General features: G+C 38.3%; 2 protein-coding genes across 8 annotated transcripts in view; both read left to right on the top strand.

Moving 5' to 3' along the window:
- Window positions 1-4777: 4777 nt before the first annotated feature.
- LOC133638869 (cytochrome c oxidase assembly protein COX11, mitochondrial) lies at window positions 4778-17150 on the top strand. 4 transcript variants are annotated; one of them, XM_062031870.1, is made up of 5 exons: window positions 4778-5006; window positions 7631-7962; window positions 10337-10492; window positions 10559-10684; window positions 15707-17150. In XM_062031870.1, exons 2-5 carry the CDS (start codon window positions 7660-7662, stop codon window positions 15896-15898), a joined length of 777 nt encoding a protein of 258 aa, XP_061887854.1. In that variant the 5' UTR covers window positions 4778-5006; window positions 7631-7659; the 3' UTR covers window positions 15899-17150. The 4 variants fall into 4 exon arrangements, with proteins under 4 accessions (XP_061887854.1, XP_061887853.1, XP_061887856.1 ...); XM_062031869.1 differs by having other exon boundaries at window positions 4779-5006; window positions 7643-7962; XM_062031872.1 differs by having other exon boundaries at window positions 4787-4910; window positions 7643-7962.
- A 2313-nt stretch (window positions 17151-19463) lies between these two features.
- Window positions 19464-26288, top strand: part of LOC133638274 (prolyl 4-hydroxylase subunit alpha-1-like) — a 28852-nt gene continuing 22027 nt past the window's right edge. The window contains exons 1-5 of one of the 4 annotated variants that reach the window (XM_062030711.1): window positions 19464-19775; window positions 19845-19941; window positions 23022-23173; window positions 25613-25750; window positions 25820-26065. In XM_062030711.1, the coding sequence (XP_061886695.1) occupies window positions 19694-19775; window positions 19845-19941; window positions 23022-23173; window positions 25613-25750; window positions 25820-26065 (715 nt within the window). In that variant the 5' untranslated portion in view covers window positions 19464-19693. The remainder of the gene's footprint in view (window positions 19776-19844; window positions 19942-23021; window positions 23174-25612; window positions 25751-25819; window positions 26066-26288) is intronic. The other 3 variants (XM_062030712.1, XM_062030714.1, XM_062030713.1) reach the window with 3 other exon arrangements.

The following is a 26288-nucleotide window of genomic DNA, read 5'->3' on the forward strand; positions in this document are numbered from 1 at the left end:
TTCACTCAACACCTAAACATGATCAGCGATCATTTTTAGTCACGTTTCATTACTACAACCTCTACCATAATGACCAGTGAATATTTTACTCACTGAATCTTATTTTTATGAATGGAAATTGAAAAACAAAAACGGTCCGTGTACTTTCCGTTCATTCTATTTCCAAATGTCAAACACAAATCAAAAAACAAAGTTAGGGCCGTTTTTTTTTAATTTTTACTATAAATGGCAGATTTTAAAACAAACAAAAAATGTCATTAAAATATTGCCATAAAAACCATTTTTGTGCTGTTTTCCTTTTATGGATTTTTATTTTTCCAGATAAACACAAAAATACAATTCATGTTCATCCAAAATGCAAAAATGCGTGTTTATCTGTACGATGACAAATTGAACCGGAAGCAGTATTTTAGGTCCATGTACCTTCCGTTTATTCTATTTCCAATTCTCAAACACAAATCAAAAAACAAAGTTAGGGCCGTTTTTTTTAATTTTTACTATAAATGGCAGATTTTAAAACCAACAAAAAATGTCATTAAAATATTGCCATGAAAAAAAAATTGTGCTGTTTTCCTTTTATGGATTTTTATTTTTCCAGATGAACACAAAAATACAATTAATGTTCATCCAAAATGCAAAAATGTGTGTTTATCTGTACGATGACAAATTGAACCGGAAGCAGTATTTTAGGTCCATGTACCTTCCGTTTATTCTATTTCCAATTCTCAAACACAAATCAAAAAACAAAGTTAGGGCCATTTTTTTAAATTTTTACTATAAATGGCAGATTTTAAAACAAACAAAAAATGTCATTAAAATATTGCCATAAAAACAATTTTTGTGCTGTTTTCCTTTTATGGATTTTTATTTTTCCAGATAAATACAATTCATGTTCATCCAAAATGCAAAAATGCGTGTTTATCTTTACGATGACAAATTGAACCGGAAGCAGTATTTTAGGTCCATGTACCTTCCGTTTATTCTATTTCCAATTCTCAAACACAAATCAAAAAACAAAGTTAGGGCCGTTTTTTTAATTGTTACTATAAATGGCAGATTTTAAAACAAACAAAAAATGTCATTAAAATATTGCCATAAAAACAATTTTTGTGCTGTTTTCCTTTTTATGGATTTTTATTTTTCCAGATAAACACAAAAATACAATTCATGTTCATCCAAAATGCAAAAATGCGTGTTTATCTGTACGATGACAAATTGAACCGGAAGCAGTATTTTAGGTCCATGTACCTTCCGTTTATTCTATTTCCAATTCTCAAACACAAATCAAAAAACAAAGTTAGGGCCGTTTTTTTTAATTTTTACTATAAATGGCAGATTTTAAAACCAACAAAAACTGTCATTTAAATATTGCCATGAAAAAATGTTTGTGCTGTTTTCCTTTTATGGATTTTTATTTTTCCAGATAAACACAAAAATGCAATTCATGTTCATCCAAAATGCAAAAATGCGTGTTTATCTGTACGATGACAAATTGAACCGGAAGCAGTATTTTAGGTCCATGTACCTTCCGTTTATTCTATTTCCAATTCTCAAACACAAATCAAAAAACAAAGTTAGGGCCGTTTTTTTTAATTTTTACTATAAATGGCAGATTTTAAAACCAACAAAAACTGTCATTTAAATATTGCCATGAAAAAATGTTTGTGCTGTTTTCCTTTTATGGATTTTTATTTTTCCAGATAAACACAAAAATACAATTCATGTTCATCCAAAATGCAAAAATGCGTGTTTATCTGTACGATGACAAATTGAACCGGAAGCAGTATTTTAGGTCCATGTACCTTCCGTTTATTCTATTTCCAATTCTCAAACACAAATCAAAAAACAAACTTAGGGCCGTTTTTTTAATTTTTACTATAAATGGCAGATTTTAAAACAAACAAAAAATGTAATTAAAATATTGCCATGAAAAAAAATTTGTGCTGTTTTCCTTCTATGGATTTTTATTTTTCCAGATAAACACAAAAATACAATTCATGTTCATCCAAAATGCAAAAATGCGTGTTTATCTGTACGATGAAAAATTGAACCGGAAGCAGTATTTTAGGTCCGTGTACCTTCCGTTTATTCTATTTCCAATTCTCAAACACAAATCAAAAAACAAAGTTAGGGCCGTTTTTTAAATTTTTACTAAATTGGCAGATTTTAAAACCGACAAAAAATTGCATTAAAATATTGCCATAAAAAAGTGTGCCGTTTTCCTTTTATGGATTTTTATTTTTCCAGATAACACAAAAATACAATTCATGTTCAGCCTAAATGCAAAAATGCGTGTTTATCTGTACGATGACAAATTGAACCGGAAGCAGTATTTTAGGTCCATGTACCTTCCGTTTATTCTATTTCCAATTCTTAAATGCAAATCAAGTGTAAACTTCTTCTCACTCCTTTTCAAATATGTAAAAAAACAACAACAACAGAAAGTCCATTGCTCATTTTGTTTATTTTATTTCCGTTTTTTTACTCTCCATTGTTGCTGTTAAGGCTAAAACTGGACAATCATGCATAACATACTATACATTACCTTTTGCACTATAATAATTTATATTATGTGTTGTCAACTTTGTACTTTTTTGTTTTAATTATTTGTTTATGTCATTGCCTGAAATAAATAAATAAATGAAGGCTATAGCACTGTATTGGATCAGGCTTGCTCTGGGTTTTTTTTTGCATATTTGAAATAAAAATATATCAAATCAAATATAAAATCAAAAAACACATTTCGGGCCATTTGTTCTATTTTTATTTCTGAAACAAAAGTTGGACCACTATTTAATGAGACTTTTTTGAAACGACAATAGGACTCCTGCTGAACAAAGATGTTAGCATTATGCTAAAAACATGCTAAACGCAAAGGAAAAGCCAAAATACTGCTTTCGGTTCAATTTGTCATCACACAGATAAACACACATTTTTGCATTTTGGATAAACATACATTTGATTTTTGTGTTTATCTGGAAAAATAAAAGTCCATAAAAGGAAAACATCACAATATCCAATTTTATGGCAATATTTTAATGAAAATCAACCCCTTTTTGCTTGTTTTCAAATCTGCCATATATAATAAAAATCGAAAAACGGCCCTAATTTTGTTTTTTGATTTGCGTTTCAGAATTGGAAATAGAATGAACGGAAGGTACACGGACCCTGCTCCAGTGCATATTTTACTCATTAAATCTTATTTTTATGAATGGAAATTGAAAAACAAAAACGATGGGTTAATTTGAATTTCATTTTAAAATGCAAAAAATATAAAAACAAAGCGTTCCTCTTTTTTGTTGTCAAAGAGCAACGACCACACATACAAAATGTTTTAATTTTATATCTCATAAGACAAAAAATAAAATCAGCAGCGAACGGAAACTGAAAAACAAAACGGATGTTTTTTTTTTCTCATTTGCAGACGCCGGAAGGTTTTTCAAATTAAAAGTGCGTATAATTACTACGGTACCTGTGAGTGTGACTTTAGCTAAAATGTCTTTGTAGTCCTACATTTAACATATTTTAGACATGGAAACACAATGAATGATATCTACAAAATCTCTTCGTGAATATCAACAGAAACAGAAAAACAGACCAAAACGGCTATACTATATATAATATTCCAACACCGGAAGTAGTAAAGACAGGACTGCGGATTGGCGTGTAAGAAAAAGAGTACTGTATCGTGCATGATCAACTACGTTTTGCCTCCACTTTCGTATGCGCCTAAAACGTTTTGTAGATGTTAGTCATCGTTATGCCATGCATGACTAAAATAATTTCAGCATCGGGCTCCGAATACATTTTAGCCTGGCGCTGTCACGCCAATTTTCTTCCCATTACAAAAACCTTCCTAGCCCCCATTTACTTCCGGGGTCATTTCCGCTCACGTCATTTCCTCTTACGTCATTGACAGCGATCGATAGCACTTCGTTTGACTCTTTTTTATAATACAGCGTTAACAAAACGTCTGTATTAATCGGACAAGTATTAATCTGACAAACTAACTTGAGGATATTCCTGACTGCACATTTGACTCGTGGACATATGCGGAAATGAATAACAGTGTACAATAAGTTAATTCATTATCAATCAACATTATCAAACTTTATTAAAACTAAATTTATTCGTTACATTCAGTTTTTTTTTAGTTCTCTATGTAAGTGAACTAAATTAAAATGACATTTATGTGCACATATGTACCTCAGTGAAGTCAGATGACCCGCGGAAATGACCCCGGAAGTAAATGGGGGGTAGGAAGGTTTTTGTGATGGGAAGAAAATTGGCGTGACAGCACCGTATTATCCCCCCGCTTTTACTTTGAAAATAACATGTTCCTGTGTCAAAATATAACAGGTCCGTTTTTCCGTTAGTGATTACTAGGGATTTACATTTGTGTTGTATGACATGTAAAATAAAAAAAATCAAACCGTTTTATAGAAAATGAAAACACTTTCTTCTTTTAATTTCAATGTTGTTTTTAAAAAAATTTAAAATAAACCTGTCGGGGGTTTTTTTAAACGAAAATGAAATGACCAAAACACACGCTGAATATTAACAATGAATGCTTGTCCAGCTGTATTAAAAAAAAAAAAGAGTTGTCACTTTCATTCACACAGGTCGGTTACACAATGATGCAAGTCATTTACATTTGTAAAACATATACATATAATTGTACATATGTAATCTAAACAATATAATTAATGTATTTTGACTATAGTCTAGGTAGTCTTAAAACTACATTGGCGCCTCAGTGGAACGTTCGAAGTGTGCTAAGTAGCAGGGGAAGACATTGGGTGTAACACACCGAATTACATGTTCACCCTAAACATGTCCGCTTGTGTGCCTTCCTCTTCTGATAAATGCCAGCAGCTTTTATCTTCGAGATAAACGACACTATCAGCAAAGTATGTTTTTATCAAGTAAATTAAGCTTATTCATCAAGTTGTTCCTTTGACTTTAGTTTGTTCTTACTAGACGAGCTGGACTGTGGACACTTGCAGGTAAAACGAGTGATAACCTCTAATGTTGTTGATTGTGTTTTAAACTAAACTGGACCTAAAAGTATCTCGTTATATTTATTTTAAAGGCTAACATGAGTACGTTAATTAGGCTTGTCAACAATAATTCATGTGATTAATCACAAAAAATATCGCATTAATCATGATTATACGTCGACTAATCATGCTCCTTTGATTAGTTGTTTTTTTAATTGCAAAAATGTTTTTCTTACTTATAAATATTTTTTTTTATTGAAAAAAATTTTTTTAGTTGAAAATAATTTTTTGTCTTGAAAATCTTTTTTTTCCTTAAATAATTTTTTTGTCTTAATAACCAACTTTTACCTTCATAATCATTTTTTGTCTTGAAAATCAACTTTTACGTTGAAAATACTTTTTTTCCTTGAAAATATTTTTATCTTGAAAATCATTTTTTGTCTTGAAAATCAACTTCCATCCATTTTCTACCGCTTATTCCCTTCGGGGTCGCGGGGGGTGCTGGAGCCTATCTCAGCTACAACTTTTGCCTTGAAAATCATTTTTTGTCTTGAAAATTGTGAACATAAATACGTTAATTAGGCTTGTCAAGCGATTAATCACAAAAAATATTGCATTAATCAGGAATATGCATCGACTAATCATGCTCCTTTGATTAGTTGTTTTTTTAATTGCATTTTTTTTTTCTTACTTACAAATATTTTTTTTATTGAAAAAAAGTTTTTTTCCCTTGCAAATGTTTTTTTTTACTTGCAAAATGTGTTTAGTTTTTTTACCTGACAATCGTTTTTTAGTTGAAGAAGATATTTTTTTTCAACTTGCAAATCATTTTTTAATTGCAAAATTTGTTTTTGTACTTACAAATAGTTTTTTAAATTTTAGAATTGTTTTTACTTGCATTTTTTCTTTTTTTGCAAATTGTTTTTAATTGAAGAAAAAAAAATTTGGCTTGCAAATCGTTTTTTTCACTCGCAGAAAAGTTTTTATTTAACTGCAAATATTTTTTAATACAAGAAAATTGTTTCTTTTAATTGCAAATAGCTTTTTATTAGACGGAAAAAATGTTTTTTTTTTACTTGCGAATCGTTTTTTTACTTATCAATTTTTTTTGTTTTACTTGCAAATTGTTTTTACATCGAAGAAAATATTTTTTTACTTACAAACTGTTTTTTCACTTGCAGAAAAGTTTTTTTTTAACTGCAAATATTTTTTAATTGAAGAAAATGGTTTCTTTTAATTGCAAATAGTTTTTTATTCGACGGGAAAAAAAACGTTTTTTTTACTTCCGAACCTTTTTTTTACTTACCAATTTTTTGGTTTTACTTGCAAATTCCTTTTCATTGAAGAAAATATTTTTTTACTTACAAATGTTTTTTCCACTTGCAGAAAATTGCTTTATGGCAAATCGGTTTTTTTTAATTGAAGAAAATATTTTTTTACTAGCAAATCGTTTTTTAATCGCAGAAAATAGTTTTTCTTACTTGCGAATCTTTGGGCCTGAGTAAAAACATTTTTGTGTGCTTGTGAAGTTTTGGCAGTAATTTCTAGACGCGCTGGACTGTGGACACTTGCAGGTAAAACAGAGTGCTAAGCTCTGTAGGTCATCAATGTTTGAAACGGGGGCTCGCTACTTAAATATGAAGTTGATTGTGTTTTAAACTAAACTGGACCTAAAGGTATCTTGTTATAGCGCCGCTAATCTATTTTAAAGGCTAACATGAGTGCGTTAATTAGGCTTGTCAACAATAAATCATGGGATTAATCATAAAAAATATCGTATTAATCATGAATATACGTAGACTAATCATGCTCCTTTGATTAGTCGTTTTTTTATTACAAAAAAGTTTTTCTAACTTACAAATATTAATATATTATATATATAAGGCAAAGTGTGGACATTTTATATTAATATATAAATATTATATAAAAAGTTGTTTTACTTGCATATATTTTTTTTACTTGAAAATCGTTTTTTAGTTAAAGATATTTTTTAAATTTGTTTTTTTACTTACAAATAGTTTTTTTGAATTTTAGAATTGTTTTTACTTGCAATTTTTCTTTTTTTGCAAATCGTTTTGAATTGAAGAAAAAAATGTTTTGCTGCACAGATTAGTCGATTAATTTAAATCAAAAAAAGCTTTGATTTATATTCTGATTGATCGTTTAATGAGACTAACTAATAACTATTGATCAAATCCAGACACCATGGAGTGCCCGGAACTTCAAATATGCAATGAGGTTTCCACACGACGGTACATGAGAGCGGTGGTGTGTGCTGTGGTCTGTGTGGAAGCGAACAGTGCATAGTTTTATTGATGCACACAACGTTGAAGTGCAATGTTTATGATGTGTGTTTATTAGAAAAAAAGAATGAAGGTTATGGCAAGAAGAACTATTTTTATCAAATACGCATTGAAGTATTCTCGATTAATTCAACAAACTAATCCATAATTCCTGAAAATATTTGTTAGCTGCAGCCCTAATTGTGTGCATTTTCTTTATTACTTTTTAAATGAATTTGTATTACTTTAAAAAATACAACAAAAATATATAAATAAATAATTAAGACAAAATAAATAAATGTGTTCTTTTAAAGGATCATACAATCCTCAGAGTTGTCTGACTAACAGGTTGTCCTCCAGGTGAGTCCTTGGCCGCCATGTGGCTCCCTCTGGCTCTTCGACAGTCCCTTTGTCGGCGCGTGGCTTCTTCCGCACTCCCACCACCGACATGCCTGAGGACCCTTCACTGCGACGCCAGAAGGCCGCTCCACTTCCTGTGGCGGAGGCTCCCGGCGCGCCTAGACGCTCACAGCCGTGGAGTCAAGAGCCGTAAGAGGCCGAGCCAGGAGGAGCAGTGGAAGACCAGGAACAAGACGGTGCTGACGTACGTGGCCGCCGCCGGCGTGGGCATGGTTGGCCTGGCGTACGCCGCCGTGCCGCTCTACAGGCTCTACTGCCAGGTGAGCGCTGGGATTGGTGATGAAAAATAACAAGTCAGTCCTTCCGGGATTGGAATAGTTTCTGCCCAAAAGGCCTCAAGTTGCGGCTAAAGAAAAACGTTATTAAAAAAACAACAATTCAATAACATTGAAGCAACTTGTCATTTTACAAATTTGTTATCTGTTTATTCAGTGTTTGTGTAAACTTACCCTGAAAACGTACAGGATTTAAACAAAAATTGTAAAAGTAAAGCAATTTTCGTCCCAAAAATATTTGCAGGTAAAAAAAACAAGTACAGTATGAATTGAAGAAAATTGGTTTGGGACGGCGTGGTTCAGATAGTAGAACGGCCGTGCCAGCAACTTGAGGGTTCCAGGTTTGATTCCAGCCTCCTCCATGCGACCATGTGACCATGGGAAAGACACTTGTTGCGTCTGACTAGTCTTCCTCTCAGGGAATAAAAGTCACTGGTCAAGCCCAAATTCTTTCAGATGACATATATGTTGAGTAAGAAGGACCACCAAGACAGAATAGGAATATCATCAAGTTTTACTAAAGCTTTAGGAGACCACCCTTACAATGCGGTAATACCAGCATCTAGAAGCGGTCTGAAAGCCAAACGGAAAGAGACAACTTATTGAATACGAAAACAGCCCCCACCCTGCCCAGAAAGGAATACAGCCTCTTTGTTCTAATACTGATAAGGTAAAAAGGGAGTACGTCATACTCCCACATTCCAACGCCTTCAAGGTAAAGCACAGAGTTTACTTGCGGACATAAGATACAAGCATAAAGAGTACACATGGGAAAATATTAGCTGCTTTAAACATGACTATGAAAAAAGAAAGAACTCTTCAAAATGTATGCTCGGAGGGGCCGCAGGCGCAAACTGGCGACCACGCTTCTGTCAGTCTACCCCAGAGCAGTTGTGGCCACAAATGTAGCTCTCCACCATCAAGGTGGGAATGTGGAGTGACTTAATGATGGCTTCTCACTTCTCTGTGAAGCGCTTTGAGTGTCTAGAAAAGCGCTATATAAATCTAATCCATTATTAATAGCAGACTTGTGAATCGATTTAATTGAAGACATTTTTTTTTTACTTGCAAAATTAGTTTTTTTTACTTGCATATCTTTTTTTATTGCAAATTTAGTTTTTTTTAACTTACATATTGTTTTTTTAATTGAAAAAAAAGTTTTTGTTTAATTGAATATTTTTATTTAATTGCATTTTTTTACTTGCAATTTTACTTTTTTGCTAATCATTTTTTAACTGAAGAAAATAGTTTTTTACTTTCACTGTTTTTTTAATTGCAAACATTTTTTTTTACAATATTTTTTAATTGAAAAAATTTTTTTCCACTTTTTTTTTACCTGCAAAATTAGTTGGTTTTTTTCACTTGAAACTCGTTTTTTAATTGAAAAGATAGTTTTTTTTAAACTTGCAAATAATTTTTTTAATAGCAAAATTGTTTTTTTTTTACTTACAAATTGTTTTTTTAGTTTTAGAATTTTTTTTACTTGCAACTTTTCTTTTTTGTAAATCGTTTTTTAATTGAAGAAAAAAAATTTTTACTTGTGAATTTTTTTTTTAACTTGCAGAATTTATTTTTCTACTGCAAATCATTTTTAATTAAAGAAAATTGTTTATTTTACTTGCAAATTGTTTATTTGACGAATTTTTTATTTATTTAAAAAAAAATTGAGAATTTTTTTTCTTACCAATTTTTTAGTTTTACTTGCAAATCCTTTTTTTTTTCATTGAAGAAAATATTGTTTTACTTACAAATAGTTTTTTCACTTGCAGAAAATTGTTTTACTGCAAATTCTTTTTTAATTGAAGAAAATATTTTTTTTTACTAGCAAATCGTTTTTTAATTGAAGAAAATATTTTTTTTACTAGCAATTCGTTTTTTAATCGCAGAAAATAGTTTTTCTTACTTGCGAATCTTTGGGCCTGGGTAAAAACATTTTTGTGTGCTTGTGGAGTTTTGGCAGTAATTTTACTCCACAATCTTAAACATGAATTTATGGTCCAACACATTTACTAAGAGCATTTTTGAACTGTTGACAGCGATCTATAGCGCTCATTTTGTTGGTAAATGAGAGACGATGAGAGATTATCATCACACTTCAACATCTCTACCATGTAAATGCTGCCTTTGTAGTTGTTCCTGCTTAATTGACACAAGAAACTAACAAAAGTTTTGATTGAGCGCGGCGCAAAGAGTATCTAGTGAAAATGTGCGGGCTTTGGACAAAGTTGTGAGACTGCTCGCTACTTTTGGTCATTGGTTGAATTTGCGTGAGTTTGTGCGATCGCAGCATGACTAATTCCTGGAGGGACTGATCACTTCCATCACTTAATGTTTGCCATTCTGGACGTGTTGTCGCCAGGCGACAGGACTGGGCGGCGTGGCGGTGGCAGGCCACAACACGGACCTGGTGGAGACGATGGAGCCGGTGAAGGAGCGCGTCATCAAAGTGGCCTTCAATGCCGACACGCACGCCAGCATCCAGTGGAACTTCCGGCCGCAGCAGGCGGAGATCCTTGTAGGAGCCACGCCCCCTCTTGGTGATGGCGGCATTTCACCTTTGACCTGAGCGTCTGTCACACAGGTGGTCCCGGGTGAGACGGCCCTGGCCTTCTACCGAGCTAAGAACCCCACGGACAAACCCATCATTGGCATCTCCACCTACAACGTGGTGCCCTTCGATGCAGGACAGTACTTCAACAAGATCCAGGTAGGACACGGCTGGCAAACACATCACAATTATGGCTGACCTCAGAGGGCCACATTAATTGCTGTGGCAGACCACCTTGAATGACTTGGCAGACCACCTTGAATGATGTAGATGGCCACTTTCATGACATGGCAGGCCACTTTAAATGATGTAATGGACCACATTAAATGACGTGACAGACCACATTAAATGACGTGACAGACCACGTCAAATGAGGTTTTGGACCACGTTAATTGAGGTGACGGACCACATGAAATGATGTGGCAGACCACATTAAATGATGTGACGGATTGCATTGAATGACATGGCAGGCCACAATAAATGATGTAATGGACCACATTAATGAAGTGACAGACCACATTAATGAAGTGACGGACCACATTAAATGACGTGACAGACCACGTCAAATGAGGTTTTGGACCACATTCATTGAGGTGACGGACCACATTAAATGATTTGGTGGACCACATAATGACATGGCAGGCCACAATGATGTGACGGACTACGTTAAATGATGTGGGCTACCACGTTAATGAGGCGACGGGCCACATTAAATGAGGTGAAGGACCACATTAAATGATGCCTTGGACTACGTTAAATGATGTGGTGGACCACATTAATGAGGTAACAGACCACATTAAATAATTTGGCAGACCATGTTAAATGACGTGACCGACCACATTAAATTACATGGCGGGCCACATTAAATGATATGACGGGTCACATTAAATGATGTGACAGACCACGTTAAATGACGTGACGGACCACTTTAAATGATGTGACGGACCACTTTAAATGATGTGACGGACCACTTTAATTGATGTGACAGACCACGTTAAATGACGTGACGGACCACTTTAAATGACGTGACGGACCACTTTAAATGACGTGACGGACAACTTTAAATGACGTGACGGACCACTTTAAATGACGTGACGGACCACTTTAAATGACGTGACGGACCACTTTAAATGACGTGACGGACCACTTTAAATGACGTGACGGACCACTTTAAATGACGTGACGGACCACTTTAAATGACGTGACGGGCCACATTAAATGATGTGACGGACCACTTTAAATGATGTGGCGGAACACATTAAATGATGCCGTGGACTACATTAAATGATGCCGTGGACTACATTAAATGATGCCGTGGACCACATTAAATTATGCTGTGGACCACATTAATGATGTGACGGACCACATTAAATGATGCCGTGGACTACATTAAATGATGCCGTGGACTACATTAAATGATGTGGTGGACCACATTAAATTATGCCGTGGACCACATTAATGAGGTGACAGACCACGTTAAATGATTTGGTAGACCATGTTAAATGACGTGACCGACCACGTTAAATTACATGGCGGGCCACATTAAATGATATGACGGGCCACATTAAATGATGTGACAGACCACATTAAATGACGTGACGGACCACTTTAAATGATGTGACGGACCACATTAAATGATATGACGGGCCACTTTAATGATGTGACGGACCACGTTAAATGATGTGACGGACCACATTAAATGATGCCGTGGACTACATTAAATGATGTGGTGGACCACATTAAATTATGCCGTGGACCACATTAATGATGTGACGGACCACGTTAAATGATGTGACGGGCCACTTTAAATGAGGTGACGGACCACATTAAATGATGCCGTGGACTACATTAAATGATGTGGTGGACCACATTAAATTATGCCCTGGACCACATTAATGAGGTGACAGACCACGTTAAATGATTTGGTAGACCATGTTAAATGACGTGACCGACCACGTTAAATTACATGGCGGGCCACATTAAATGATATGACGGGCCACGTTAAATGATGTGACAGACCACATTAAATGACGTGACGGACCACTTTAAATGATGTGACGGACCACATTAAATGATGTGACGGACCACATTAAATGATATGACGGGCCACTTTAATGATGTGACGGACCACTTTAAATGATGTGACGGACCACTTTAAATGATGTGACGGACCACGTTAAATGATATGGCAGGCAGAATTAAATGATGTGACGGACCACTTTAAATGATGTGACGGGCCGCTTTAAATGATGTGACGGGCCACATTAAATGATGTGACGGACCAATTTAAATGATGTGACGGACCACATTAAATGATATGGCGGGCCGCATTAAATGATGTGACGGACCACTTTAAATGATGTGACGGACCACATTAAATGATGTGATGGGCCACATTAACGACGTGACCGACCACATTAAATGACACGTTAAATGATGTAACAGACCACGTTAAATTATGTGACGGACCACATTAAATGACATGGCAGGCCACATTAAATGATGTGACGGGCCACATTAAATGATGTGACGGACCACTTTAAATGATGTGACGGACCACTTTAAATGATGTGACGTACCACTTTAAATGATGTGACGGACCACTTTAAATGATGTGACGGGCCACATTAATGACGTGACCGACCACATTAAATGACATGGCGGGCCACGTTAAATGATGTAACAGACCACATTAAATTATGTGACGGACCATATTAAATGACATGGCAGGCCACATTAAATGATGTGACGGACCACTTTAAATGATGTGACGGACCACATTAAATGATGAGATGGGCCACATTAATGACGTGACCGACCACATTAAATGACATGGCGGGCCACCTTAAATGATGTAACAGACCACATTAATTATGTGACCGACCACATTAAATGACATGGCAGGCCACATTAAATGATGTGACGGACCACTTTAAATGATGTGACGGACCACGTTAAATGATATGGCGGGCCACATTAAATGATGTGACGGACCACATTAAATGATGTGACGGACCACATTAATGACGTGACCGACCGCATTAAATGAAATGGCGGGCCACATCAAATGATGTAACAGACCACGTTAAATTATGTGACGGACCACGTTAAATGATGTGAAGGACCACATTAAATGATGTGACGGGCCATATTAAACGACATGGCAGGCCAATTTAAATGATGTGACGGGCCATATTAAATGATGTGAAGGACCACATTAAATTACATGTCAGACCACATTAAATGATGTGACAGATCGCATTGAATGACATGGCAGGCCACATTAAATGATGTGACGGGCCACATTAAAGGATGTGAAGGACCACATTAAATTACATGTCAGACCACATTAAATGATGTGACGGACCACGTTAAATGATATGGCAGGCCAATTTAAATGATGTGAAGGACCACATTAAATGATGTGAAGGACCACGTTAAATGATGTGAAGGACCACATTAAATGACATGGCAGGCCACGTTAATGATGTGACGGGCCACATTAAATGATGTGAAGGACCACATTAAATGACATTCCAGGCCACATTAAATGATGTGACGGGCCACATTAAATGATGTGAAGGACCACATTAAATGACATGGCAGGCCACATTAAATGATGTGACGGGCCACATTAAATGATGTGAAGGACCACATTAAATGACATGTCAGACCACATTAAATGATGTGACGGGCCACATTAAATGATGTGAAGGACCACATTAAATGACATGGCAGGCCACAGTAAATGATGTGACGGGCCACATTAAATGATGTGAAGGACCACATTAAATGACATTAAATGACATGTCAGACCACATTAAATGATGTGACAGATCGCATTGAATGATATGGCAGGCCACAATAATGTGGCAGACCACCTTAACTGATGTGGCAGACCACATTAATGAGGTGACAGACCACATCAAATGAGGTATTGCACCACATTTATTGAGGTGATGGACCACATTAAATGATGTAGTACACCACATTAATGACGTGGCGCCCCACGTTAAATGATTTGGCAGGCCACAATGAGGTGACAGACCACATTTAATGATGTGATGGACCACATTAATGATGTGATGGACCACAATGATGTGATGGACCACATTAATGATGTGATGGACCACATTAATGATGTGATGGATCACATTAATGATGTGATGGATCACATTAATGATGTGATGGACCACATTAATGATGTGATGGACCACATTAATGATGTGATGGACCACATTAATGATGTGATGGACCACATTAATGATGTGATGGACCACATTAATGATGTGATGGACCACATTAATGATGTGATGGACCACATTAATGATGTGATGGATCATATTAATGATGTGATGGACCACATTAATGATGTGATGGACCACATTAATGATGTGATGGACCACATTAATGATGTGATGGACCACATTAATGATGTGATGGACCACATTAATGATGTGATGGACCACATTAATGATGTGATGGACCACATTAATGATGTGATGGATCATATTAATGATGTGATGGATCACATTAATGATGTGATGGACCACATTAATGATGTGATGGACCACATTAATGATGTGATGGACCACATTAATGATGTGATGGACCACATTAATGATGTGATGGATCACATTAATGATGTGATGGATCACATTAATGATGTGATGGACCACATTAATGATGTGATGGACCACATTAATGATGTGATGGACCACATTAATGATGTGATGGACCACATTAATGATGTGATGGACCACATTAATGATGTGATGGACCACATTAATGATGTGATGGACCACATTAATGATGTGATGGATCACATTAATGATGTGATGGACCACATTAATGATGTGATGGACCACATTAATGATGTGATGGACCACATTAATGATGTGATGGACCACATTAATGATGTGATGGACCACATTAATGATGTGATGGACCACATTAATGATGTGATGGACCACATTAATGATGTGATGGATCATATTAATGATGTGATGGATCATATTAATGATGTGATGGACCACATTAATGATGTGATGGATCACATTAATGATGTGACGTACCAGATCTGGCCCACAGGCCTGGAGTTTGACACAGGCGCTCTAGAAGCTTCTGTCAGTGCTGTTGTGCACGCAGCCGTCTCACATGTCTTCTCTTGTGTCTTCTCAGTGTTTCTGCTTCGAAGAGCAGCGTCTGAACCCTCACGAGGAGGTGGACATGCCCGTCTTCTTCTACATCGACCCGGAGTTTGACGTGGACCCCAAGATGGCGCGGGTGGACACCATCACGCTGTCCTACACGTTCTTCGAGGCCAAGCAGGGTCACACGCTGCCTCTGCCCGGGTACAACAGCTACAACTGACACAACATCACTACTTCCTGCAGGACTATTTCTCGAAATAAAAGGGATCACAGTTAGAAGTTGAAGTACAGGAGCTACCAACTAAATATGTCATCAATTATGGAAGAAGGACACTTTGATGCTAAGAAGACTTTATGACTCCATTGTTGTGTGTCAGTGTCAACAATCCCAGCTCATCATATTGGCTGAGTGGAATGCTTTCCTCATTAAATTATGATCAATTAGCACTTTTTCAATTTTGTAGTGTTTCTCACCTTCTTTATCAAAGTGCTGGTTGTTACAGCTAGCAAAATTTAATGTGGCGCAATTCTAGCAGCGCTTTTATCCATAAATATATGTAGACAAGTCACGCCCCTTTTAGCCGCATGCCTACGGCAAACCTGAGCTAGTAGGAGCTAACAGGGTGGTAGGACACATATGCGTTTAATTTTTAAATAATTTACTAAATTATTCATTAATTGTTTAATTTTATGTCAGCGTTCCATGGATTTATTTTATCTGTAAAAGTCGGGCGTCAAATTTAGTTTGGCAGGTCCTACCTAACACGTGATTGGTTACACAGCACTTAAGTAATTAAGATAGTTAAATACATTTATATGTATAAATGTTGTCATGAAATAATTAATGGCACATCCATGTCTGTCTTTTTAAGTCCTATTTTATTTGATGAATGACGTATTCATTTTATTCTGTCCCTTTGGGGGGGGGGGAAGATGGGGGCTTTCTTTGTGTGAAAAGAGTTGCTTTTTTCTTTGGAATGCCAGATCAACTTGGGCTACGCATTTGGATGTGTTGTTCGAGGCTGGTCTCTATTCTCAAATATTTGACAATAAATTACAAAATACCTATTCTGTGCTTGGTGGTACCTTTGAGTTCAGTTTATGTGTCATCTAAGGAACTTGGGACTGACCAGCGTTTTACATCCCACTTGGAGGAACATCTGGTCAAACGCCGTGGAAGAATGTTGTTTGAGATACCTTCCGATTTTTTCTTTTGATCCAAATTGTTAATTAGAGTGTTGATTTGATCGGTAAGGAAAATAAGCACTTATAAAGAATGTCCTACTTCAGGGGTGTCAAACTCATTTTAGATGGGGGGCCACATGGAGAAAAATCTACTCCCAAGCGGGCCCGACTGGTAAAATCACGGCACGATAACTTAAAAATAAAGACAACTTCAGATTGTTTTCTTTGTTTTTCTGAAAATGTACAAATCATAATGTTGTTGTTTTTTTTTACGGTTAATAGTATTCTATTTTCGTTATTTATACTTTCTGAATAAATGATGTGATAATGTTCATCAGTCAACTAATTGGTGTTAATTATCAATCTGTCAAGATAAAAAAAAATATCAAAATCAAATTATAGGATGCTATTAATGTAGTTTGCTCATTTTCCTCGACTGGTGCACTAACGTCATGTGGTTTATTTATTTTTACATATATAGCATAATCTACAAAGATACAAAGAATTGTTGTTGTGACATCTAGTGGACACATTTAGAACTGCAATTTCTTTCATTCAAAAATGTTGGCTCATTCTTATACTTAGCAAACTCATCCCGTGGGCTGGATAAAACCTGTTTGAGGGCCTGATCCGGCCCTTGGGCCGTACGTTTGACACCTCTGTCCTACTTGTATAATTTAGGAGTTTATCTGTAATGTTAATGTATTTTCCTTTTACCAAAAATCTCAGGAGAGTCAAGAGTTCTATCATCAAGGTTCTGAAAAGGTTTTATTCTGAATTTAGAAGGATTTTTTTGGGGGTGGAAACCCTTATTGAATCTTGCATCCCGCTGAGAGAAGTACGATAAACCAATCAAAATGCTGCTAATAAGAGTTACCAGAAAACTGCAGTATAAACTATACTGTACACCAGGCCTGGGCAATTATTTTGACTCGGGGGGCCAAATTTAAAGTTGAAGACTTACGGTCATTAGAAAACATCACTGCACATCATAATGGCTGCTACACTTTCCATCTTAACCCTTGTGTAATGTTCATATTGTTGTTACTCAGCCAGCGTTTGTGGGTCTGATGGACCCGTTGCATATGTTTACCTTATCCCAATAAACATCTGTTCAGTATTTTAACATAAAAGTGTTTGATTGTGAGGAATTTTTATTTATTTATTTTTTTGTTAGTTTTTTTGTCCAGCTTTTCAGGCAATTGTGAGGCATTAAAAGCCACAAAATGCAACGGGCCCATCAGACCCACAAACGCTGGCTGAGTAACAACAATATGAACGTTGCACGGAAAATTTCTCTGCCAGTTTCTGCATCCCACAGGGATTCTTCTTTTGCGGTTCCCACACAAGGTTGCAACATTGTTTGTCAACACTGTCTGCTCTCATTTTCTCGCACATTTGACCCTCTGATGTTCTGTGTACCTACACTCTGTCCTCCTCCTGTCTAGGCCTGCTGTATGTGTGTATATGTGTGTGTGTGTGTGTGGTAAACAGAACATCAATTTCCACACTTCTATTAGCTCCGGGTCCAGTGGACCCGGACATCTTATATGTAATAGAAATGTGTAGGGGGGTGTATGGTGTGTGGTCATTAAATATGCATACTTGCCAACCCTCCCGTTTTTAGCGGGAGAATCCCGATATTCAGCGCCTCTCCCGACAACCTCCCGGCAGAGGTTTTCTCCCGACAAACTCCCGGCTGCTCCCGGTATTCAGCCGGAGCTGGAGGCCACGCCCCCTCCAGCTCAATGCGGACCTGAGACTGAGTGGGGACAGCCTGTTCTCACGTCCGCTTTCCCACAAAATAAACAGCTTGCCTGCCCAAAGACGTCATAACATCTAGGGCTTTTATAGAGTGCACAACTGCGCACACAACAAGGAGACGAAGCAGAGGAACGAGGAAATTACAGACATGGCGGCCGAAATGATATACTCATCATGAACGGAGAAGTTAAACAGGACAATACTGCCATCTAATGGATAGCCACTGGAACACTGAAATTCAAGTATTTTTTTTTTTTTCTATGCAAATAAAATAAAAAAAATAAAAAATATATATAGCTAGAATTCACTGAAAGTCAAGTATTTCATACATATATATATATATATATATATATATATATATATATATATATGAAATATATATGAAATACTCGAGTTGGTGAATTGTAGCTGTAAATAACCACGCCCCCAACCACGCCCCCCGCCCCCGACCACCTCCCGATATTGGAGGTCTCAAGGTTGGCAAGTATGAATATTTTATTCTGATATATGTTCTCCACAGAAAATGAGCCAAAATCAGTGAGTCTCAGTTTGAAAAATTAATTAAATGTATCATTTTTCTTTGAATAAAAAATGAAAACGGGTCCCACAGACCCGAACACACCACAAAAAAAATTATTTGGGAATGTCTGGCGGGCCAGATTGAAAAGCCCCCGGGCCTTAATTTGCCCAGGTCTGTTGTACACGGTCTGTGCTAATGTTTTACTGTTGCAAAATGGTCTAATTTTCCTCCAAATATGACAATATTTTTCTCTGGTATGATAATTTGTTATTTTACACCTGGCAACATCGCTGGCCAATAAAGCAAAGAAGAAGGCGGGAAGGGGGCGTGGCTTAGGCGTGTCACTGTGAAAGAAGTAGACAATTAACACACATTTTAACTTCATTTTATTTTGTTCACCGACAAGGAGTCAAGTGTTACCAACGTTGTGGATGTCTCAGCTCGACGTTAAATGTCTCAGCTCGACGTTAAATGTCCGAGCGATATTATCGTGAAGTCGCAGCAGGTGTGTGGACTTGATTGACTTCTTAGCATTAGCATCTTAGCATGTGCAAGATGGCGGCCCTGCTGTTGTTGTTGGTCTTCATCGCCTCCTGCTCGGCCCTCGACGCCTTCTTCACGTCTGTTGGTGAAAGAAAAACACACAGAGTTGAAGTGTAATGACTTAATTTTATTTTATAAGTGTGTTTTCTTGCAGGTCACATGACAGACCTTCTGTACACAGAACAGCACTTGTTGGCCTCGCTGAAGGATTACATCCACGCCGAGGAGAACAAATTGGAGCAGATTAAAAAGTATGGACGCCTTTTTATCTTTTTCTTTGCTTACATTCAAGTGTTTGTGTGGACTTCAGAGTCAGAGTTTGTCTTTTTTATCTGAGTTCTTGGAGTGTGTATCCTCTATTGCAGTGATTTTCAACCACTGTGCCGTGGGAAATGATGCAACTTCACCTAATTGGTCCAAAAAATATTTTTTTTGCAAATCAATAATCATAATAATGTGCCATTGTCTGGTGCAGGGGTCACCAACCTTTTTGAAACCAAGAGCTACTTCTTGGGTACTGATTAATGCGAAGGGCTACCAGTTTGATACACACTTAAAGGCCTACTGAAATGATTTTTTTTATTCAAACGGGAATAGCAGATCCATTCTATGTGTCATACTTGATCATTTCGCGATATTGCCATATTTTTGCTGAAAGGATTTAATAGAGAAAATCGACGATAAAGTTCGCAACTTTTGCTCGCTGATAAAAAAAAGCCTTGCCTGTAGCGGAAGTAGCGTGACGTCACAGGAGCTAGTATTCCTCACAATTCCCCGTTGTTTACAATGGAGCGAGAGAGATTCGGACCGAGAAAGTGACGATTACCCCATTAATTTGAGCGAGGATGAAAGATTCGTAGATGAGGAACGTTACAGTGAAGGACTTGAGAGACAGTGATGGACGTATCTTTTTTCGCTCTGACCGTAACTTAGGTACAAGCTGGCTCATTGGATTCCACACTCTCCTTTTTTTATTGTGGATCACGGATTTGGATTTTAAACCACCTCGGATACTATATCCTCTTGAAAATGAGAGTCGAGAACGCGAAATGGACATTTAAAGTGACTTTTATCTCCACGACAATACATCGGCGAAATGCTTTAGCTACGAGCTAACGTGATAGCATCGTGCTTTAACTGCATATAGAAAGAAAAAAATAAACCCCTGACTGGAAGGATAGATAGAAAATCAACAATACTATTAAACCGTGGACATGTAAATACACGGTTAATGCTTTCCAGGCTGGCGAAGGTTAACAATGCTGTGCTAACGACGCCATTGAAGCTAACTTAGCAACGGGACCTCACAGAGCTATGCTAAAAACATTAGCTCTCCACCTACGCCAGCCAGCCCTCATTTACTCATCAACACCCGTGCTCACCTGCGTTCCAGCGATCGGCAGAAGGACGAAGGACTTCACCCGATGCGTTTGGCGGCCCGGAGACGTAGGAAGTCAAGGTGAGGTCGGCGGCTAGCGCGGCTAGCGCTCCAACAAAGTCCTCCTGGTTGTGTTGCTGTAGTCCGCTGCTAATACACCGATCCCACCTACAACTGTCTTCTTTGCAGCCTTCATTGTTCATTAAACAAATTGCAAAAGATGTCCAAAATACTGTGGAATTATGAAATGAAAACAGAGATTTTTGTATAGGATTCTACGGGTACCATAACTTCCGTTACTCTGACTTCGTCACGCGCATACGTCATCATACCGCGACGTTTCAGCCGGATATTTCCCGGGAAGTTTTAAAAGTCACTTTATAAGTTAACCCGGCCGTATTGGCATGTGTTGCAATGTTAAGATTTCATCATTGATATATAAACTATCAGACTGCGTGGTCGCTAGTAGTGGCTTTCAGTAGGCCTTTAAATAAATTGCCAGAAATAGCCAATTTGCTCAATTTACCTTTAACTTTATGTTATTATTAATAATTAATGATATTTATCTTTGTGGAAACACTGATCATCTTAATGATTTCTCACAATAAATATATATAGAAACAGATAAATATCAATATGCAACACTTTATTTTTATATTTTCTCTAAGTGCACATTTTTCAAATTGAACATTTTCAAATGATCACTTCTAACAGTCTTGTGAAATCACAATATCCCTTTTTAACTAGCTAGCCACTAACATTTAAAAAAAAATCATGAATTACTTTGCACCATGTTTGTACAAATAATAACTCATGTAAAATACAAAAGTCAACTCTCAAATTAAAAAAAAAAAATCATGTCACACTTTGAACTGGACACCAAATCTGTTATCTGTTTCTTTGTCAGTTAGTGAAGACCAAGTCTTTAAAATATTTTCTTGGATTTTGAAATTCTATTTGAGTTTTGTCTCTCTTAGAATAAAAAATGTCGAGCAAAGCGAGACCAGCTTGCTAGTAAATAAATAAAATTTAAAAAATAGAGGCAGCTCACTGGTAAGTGCTGCTATTTGAGCTATTTTTAGAACAGGCCAGCGGGCTACTCTTCTGGTCCTTAAGGGCTACCTGGTGCCCGCGGGCACCGCGTTGGTGACCCCTGGTCTGGTGCCTGTGCTGTGTAGAGCTTGGCAGGGTAATCTTGTAACACTCCATATCAGTAGGTGGCAGCAGGTAGTTCATTGCTTTGTAGAAGTCGGAACGCGTCGAGGATGGTTTGTCGTGATCCCAATATGCAGAGCGCAGCGGGAGACAGCATGCAGGTAAAAAGGTATGCCACGCCGTCCAGAGGCGGCGTGGCGAAGTTGGTAGAGTGGCTGTGCCAGCAATCGGAGTGTTGCTGGTTACTGGGGTTCAATTCCCACCTTCTACCTTCTTAGTCACGTCTGTTGTGTCCTTGGGCAAGACACTTCACCCTTTGCCTCTGATGGCTGCTGGTTAGCGCCTTGCATGGCAGCTCCCGCCATCAGTGTGTGAATGTGTGTGTGAATGGGTGAATGTGGAAATACTGTCAAAGCGCTTTGAGTACCTTGAAGGTAGAAAAGCGCTATACAAGTATAACCCATTTATCATTTATATTATTTATAACGCTTAAACCGAAGATTAACAAAAGGCAAGTTCCGCTAGGAAAAGGCACTGAAGCATAGGGATGGCTATGTAAAACCAAAGTAAAACTGAACTGGCTACAAAGTCAACAAAAACAGAATGCTGGACGACAGCAAAAACTTACAGCGTGTGGAGCAAAGACGGCGTCCACAAAGCACATCCGTACATGACAATCAACAATGTCCCCACAAAGAAGGATAGCGTACGCACAACTTAAATAGTCTTGATTGCCCAAACAAAGCAGGTGCGGTGAAAAGCACTTTATAAATAAAATGTACTTACTTACTTCCTCAGGTGGGCCGAGCACCTGGACGACCTCTCTGGCCTGTCCCTGCAAGACCCCGAAGGCTTCCTAGGACATCCTGTGAACGCCTTTAAGCTGATGAAGAGGCTCCGCAGTGAGTGGGCCGAGGTGGAGACTCTGGTGCTCACCAACGTGTCTGACGGCGAGTCGCTGTTTCAAACAGCTATTTGTTTCCAGCAAGAAATATCAAATACATCCCAAATAGCGCATATGAAAAATGGATTTTACATTGTGACGTCAAACTGTAAGACCATTTCAGCCAATCGGAACCTTGAAGACAGCCATTTAAAGGCCTACTGAAATGATTTTTTTTATTTAAACGGGAATAGCAGATCCATTCTATGTGTCATACTTGATCATTTCGCGATATTGCCATATTTTTGCTGGAAGGATTTAGTAGAGAAAATCGACGATAAAGTTCGCAACTTTTGCTCGCTGATTAAAAAAAAAAGCCTTGCCTGTAGCGGAAGTAGCGTGACGTCACAGGAGCTAGTATTCCTCACAATTCCCGTTGTTTACAATGGAGCGAGAGAGATTCGGACCGAGAAAGTGATGATTACCCCATTAATTTGAGCGAGGATGAAAGATTCGTAGATGAGGAACGTTACAGTGAAGGACTTGAGAGGCAGTGATGGACGTATCTTTTTTCGCTCTGACCGTAACTTAGGTACAAGCTGGCTCATTGGATTCCACACTCTCTCCTTTTTCTATTGTGGATCACAGATTTGTATTTTAAACCACCTGGGATACTATATCCTCTTGAAAATGAGTCGAGAACGCGAAATGGACATTCAGTGCCTTTTATCTCCACGACAATACATCGGCGAAATGCTTTAGCTACGAGCTAACGTGATAGCATCTTGCTTTAACTGCATATAGAAACAAAAGAAATAAACCCCTGAGGGGAAGGATAGATAGAAAATCAACAATACTTTTAAACCGTGGACATGTAAATACACGGTTAATGCTTTCCAGGCTGGCGAAGGTTAACAATGCTGTGCTAACGACGCCATTGAAGCTAACTTAGCAACCGGACTGCACAGAGCTATGCTAAAAACATTAGCTCTCCACCTACGCCAGCCAGCCCTCATCTGCTCATCAACACCCGTGCTCACCTGCGTTCCAGCGATCGGCAGAAGGACGAAGGACTTCACCCGATGCGTTTGGCGGCCCGGAGACGTAGGAAGTCAAGGTGAGGTCGGCGGCTAGCACGGCTAGCGCTCCAACAAAGTCCTCCTGGTTGTGTTGCTGTAGTCCGCTGCTAATACACCGATCCCACCTACAACTGTCTTCTTTGCAGCCTTCATTGTTCATTAAAAAAATTGCAAAAGATGTCCAGAATACTGTGGAATTATGAAATGAAAACAGAGCTTTTTGTATAGGATTCTACGGGGTACCATAACTTCCGTTACTCGGACTTCGTCACGCGCATACGTCATCATACCACGATGTTTCAGCCGGATATTTCCTGGGAAGTTTTAAATGTCACTTTATAAGTTAACCCGGCCGTATTGGCATGTGTTGCAATGTTAAGATTTCATCATTGATATATAAACTATCAGACTGCGTGGTCGCTAGTAGTGGCTTTCAGTAGGCCTTTAATAATTGCAATGGGGTCACGTAGAAAATGGCTAACCCAAAATAGCCTAGCACCATCATAGCTGTCAATATGTACATTTCAAAAGATTTCTTGGAAAATAAGGACATTTCTGTAAAGGGGAACTGCACTTTTTTGGCATTTTGTAAGACAAGAATACATATGTTTTCCTTTTTTTAATGCATTTTAACTCGTAAATAAACGCTAGCAAAAGTCAGGTAGCAATGGAGCCAATGGCAGTCGCTCTATTCCGCTTATAAAGTGCTCAAAAAAAAACAACTCCATCGTTTTATATACAGTACATGCCAAAAGTTTGTACGCTAGATGCCTTTCCCTGCGTTATCCCCATGTCCTTCATCTCTGTCGGCTTGATTGGATCACATGACATGAGCGGCCTGTCACAACTGTCACCTGTGCAGTGGTGTGTGCAACCATCCATTTTCTACCGCTTGTCCCTTTTGGGGTCACGGGGGGTGCTGGAGCCTATCTCAGCTGCATTCGGGCGGAAGGCGGGGTACACCCTGGACAAGTCGCCAACACAGATAGACGGACAACATTCACACTCACATTAACACACTAGGGCCAATTTAGTGTTGCCAATCAACCTATCGCCAGGTGCATGTCTTTGGAGGTGGGAGGAAGCCGGAGTACCCGGAAGGAACCCGCGCAGTCACGGGGAGAACATGCAAACTCCCCACAGAAAGATCCCGAGCCCGGGATTGAACTCAGGACTACTCAGGATCTTCGTATTGTGAGGCACATGCACTAACCCCTTTTCCACCGTGCTGCGACCAACGCGCTTTTATTTTGAAGGCCTGACTTTTTACAGGCTGCATGGAATGGACAAATAGAGAACAAAAAGATGTCGGTAAAGGACCAAATATGGGATTTTGCCTGGGCAAAGCAGGAAGGTTGTCATGTATGAGTCAGGAAAACGTATTTGTTGTGTGATTGTGACCTTGTTTCTTCTTCGGTGGTTTTCAGGTTTCATCTCCGACCTGACCGTCGGGAGGCAGCACTTCCCCAACGAAGTGGACCAGACCGGCGTTGCCGAAGCCCTGTTGAGGCTGCAGGACACGTACGAGCTGGACACCAACACCCTCGCTAAAGGAGAGCTGCCAGGTGACGAGTCAGGCCCAGGTGCAAGTTAGAACCGGAGCCTGGAACTCATAACTCCCGCCCCCGACGCAGGAAGCTCCTCCCTCCGCAGCCCCCTGACGGCGGACGACTGCTACGACCTCGCCATGGTGGCGTACCAGGAGAACGACTTTTACCACACGGAGCTGTGGATGTCCCAGGCTCTGAGGCAGCTGGACCAAGGAGAACCGCCCGGCGCCGTGGACGCCGTCACCATCCTGGACTACCTTAGCTACGCCCTCTACCAGCTGGGGGAGCTGGAGAGCGCTGTGGCGTACACCAAGCGGCTGCTGAAGCTCGGTGAGTCTTGCACAGAACCGAGTAGGCTAGAGCAGTGATTCTCAAACTGGTACGCAGGCTCCATCTAGTGGTACGCCAAAGAATTAAGAGCCGTGTTGTATTTTTTATTTTCTAACTGTTACTGTTCAAAACCGTGTGATATTACAGTGTGCAAAAATATGAAATATACTTGTTAGTTAAAATTTGTGTCGTGTTTTTACTGAAGACTTGGTCCTACTATGCT

This window comes from Entelurus aequoreus, linkage group LG21 (assembly GCF_033978785.1).
Source record: "Entelurus aequoreus isolate RoL-2023_Sb linkage group LG21, RoL_Eaeq_v1.1, whole genome shotgun sequence".
NCBI lineage: Eukaryota > Metazoa > Chordata > Actinopteri > Syngnathiformes > Syngnathidae > Entelurus > Entelurus aequoreus.

What these genes read in the sequence shown, in the direction of transcription:
- LOC133638869 (XM_062031870.1), top strand. Translation starts at nt 7,660, where the DNA reads ATGTGGCTCCCTCTGGCTCTTCGACAGTCCCTTTGTCGGCGCGTGGCT. An exon ending in TCTACAGGCTCTACTGCCAG is followed by an intron (nt 7,963 to 10,336) that starts GTGAGCGCTGGG and finishes TGTTGTCGCCAG; the next exon opens with GCGACAGGACTGGGCGGCGT. An exon ending in CGCAGCAGGCGGAGATCCTT is followed by an intron (nt 10,493 to 10,558) that starts GTAGGAGCCACG and finishes TCTGTCACACAG; the next exon opens with GTGGTCCCGGGTGAGACGGC.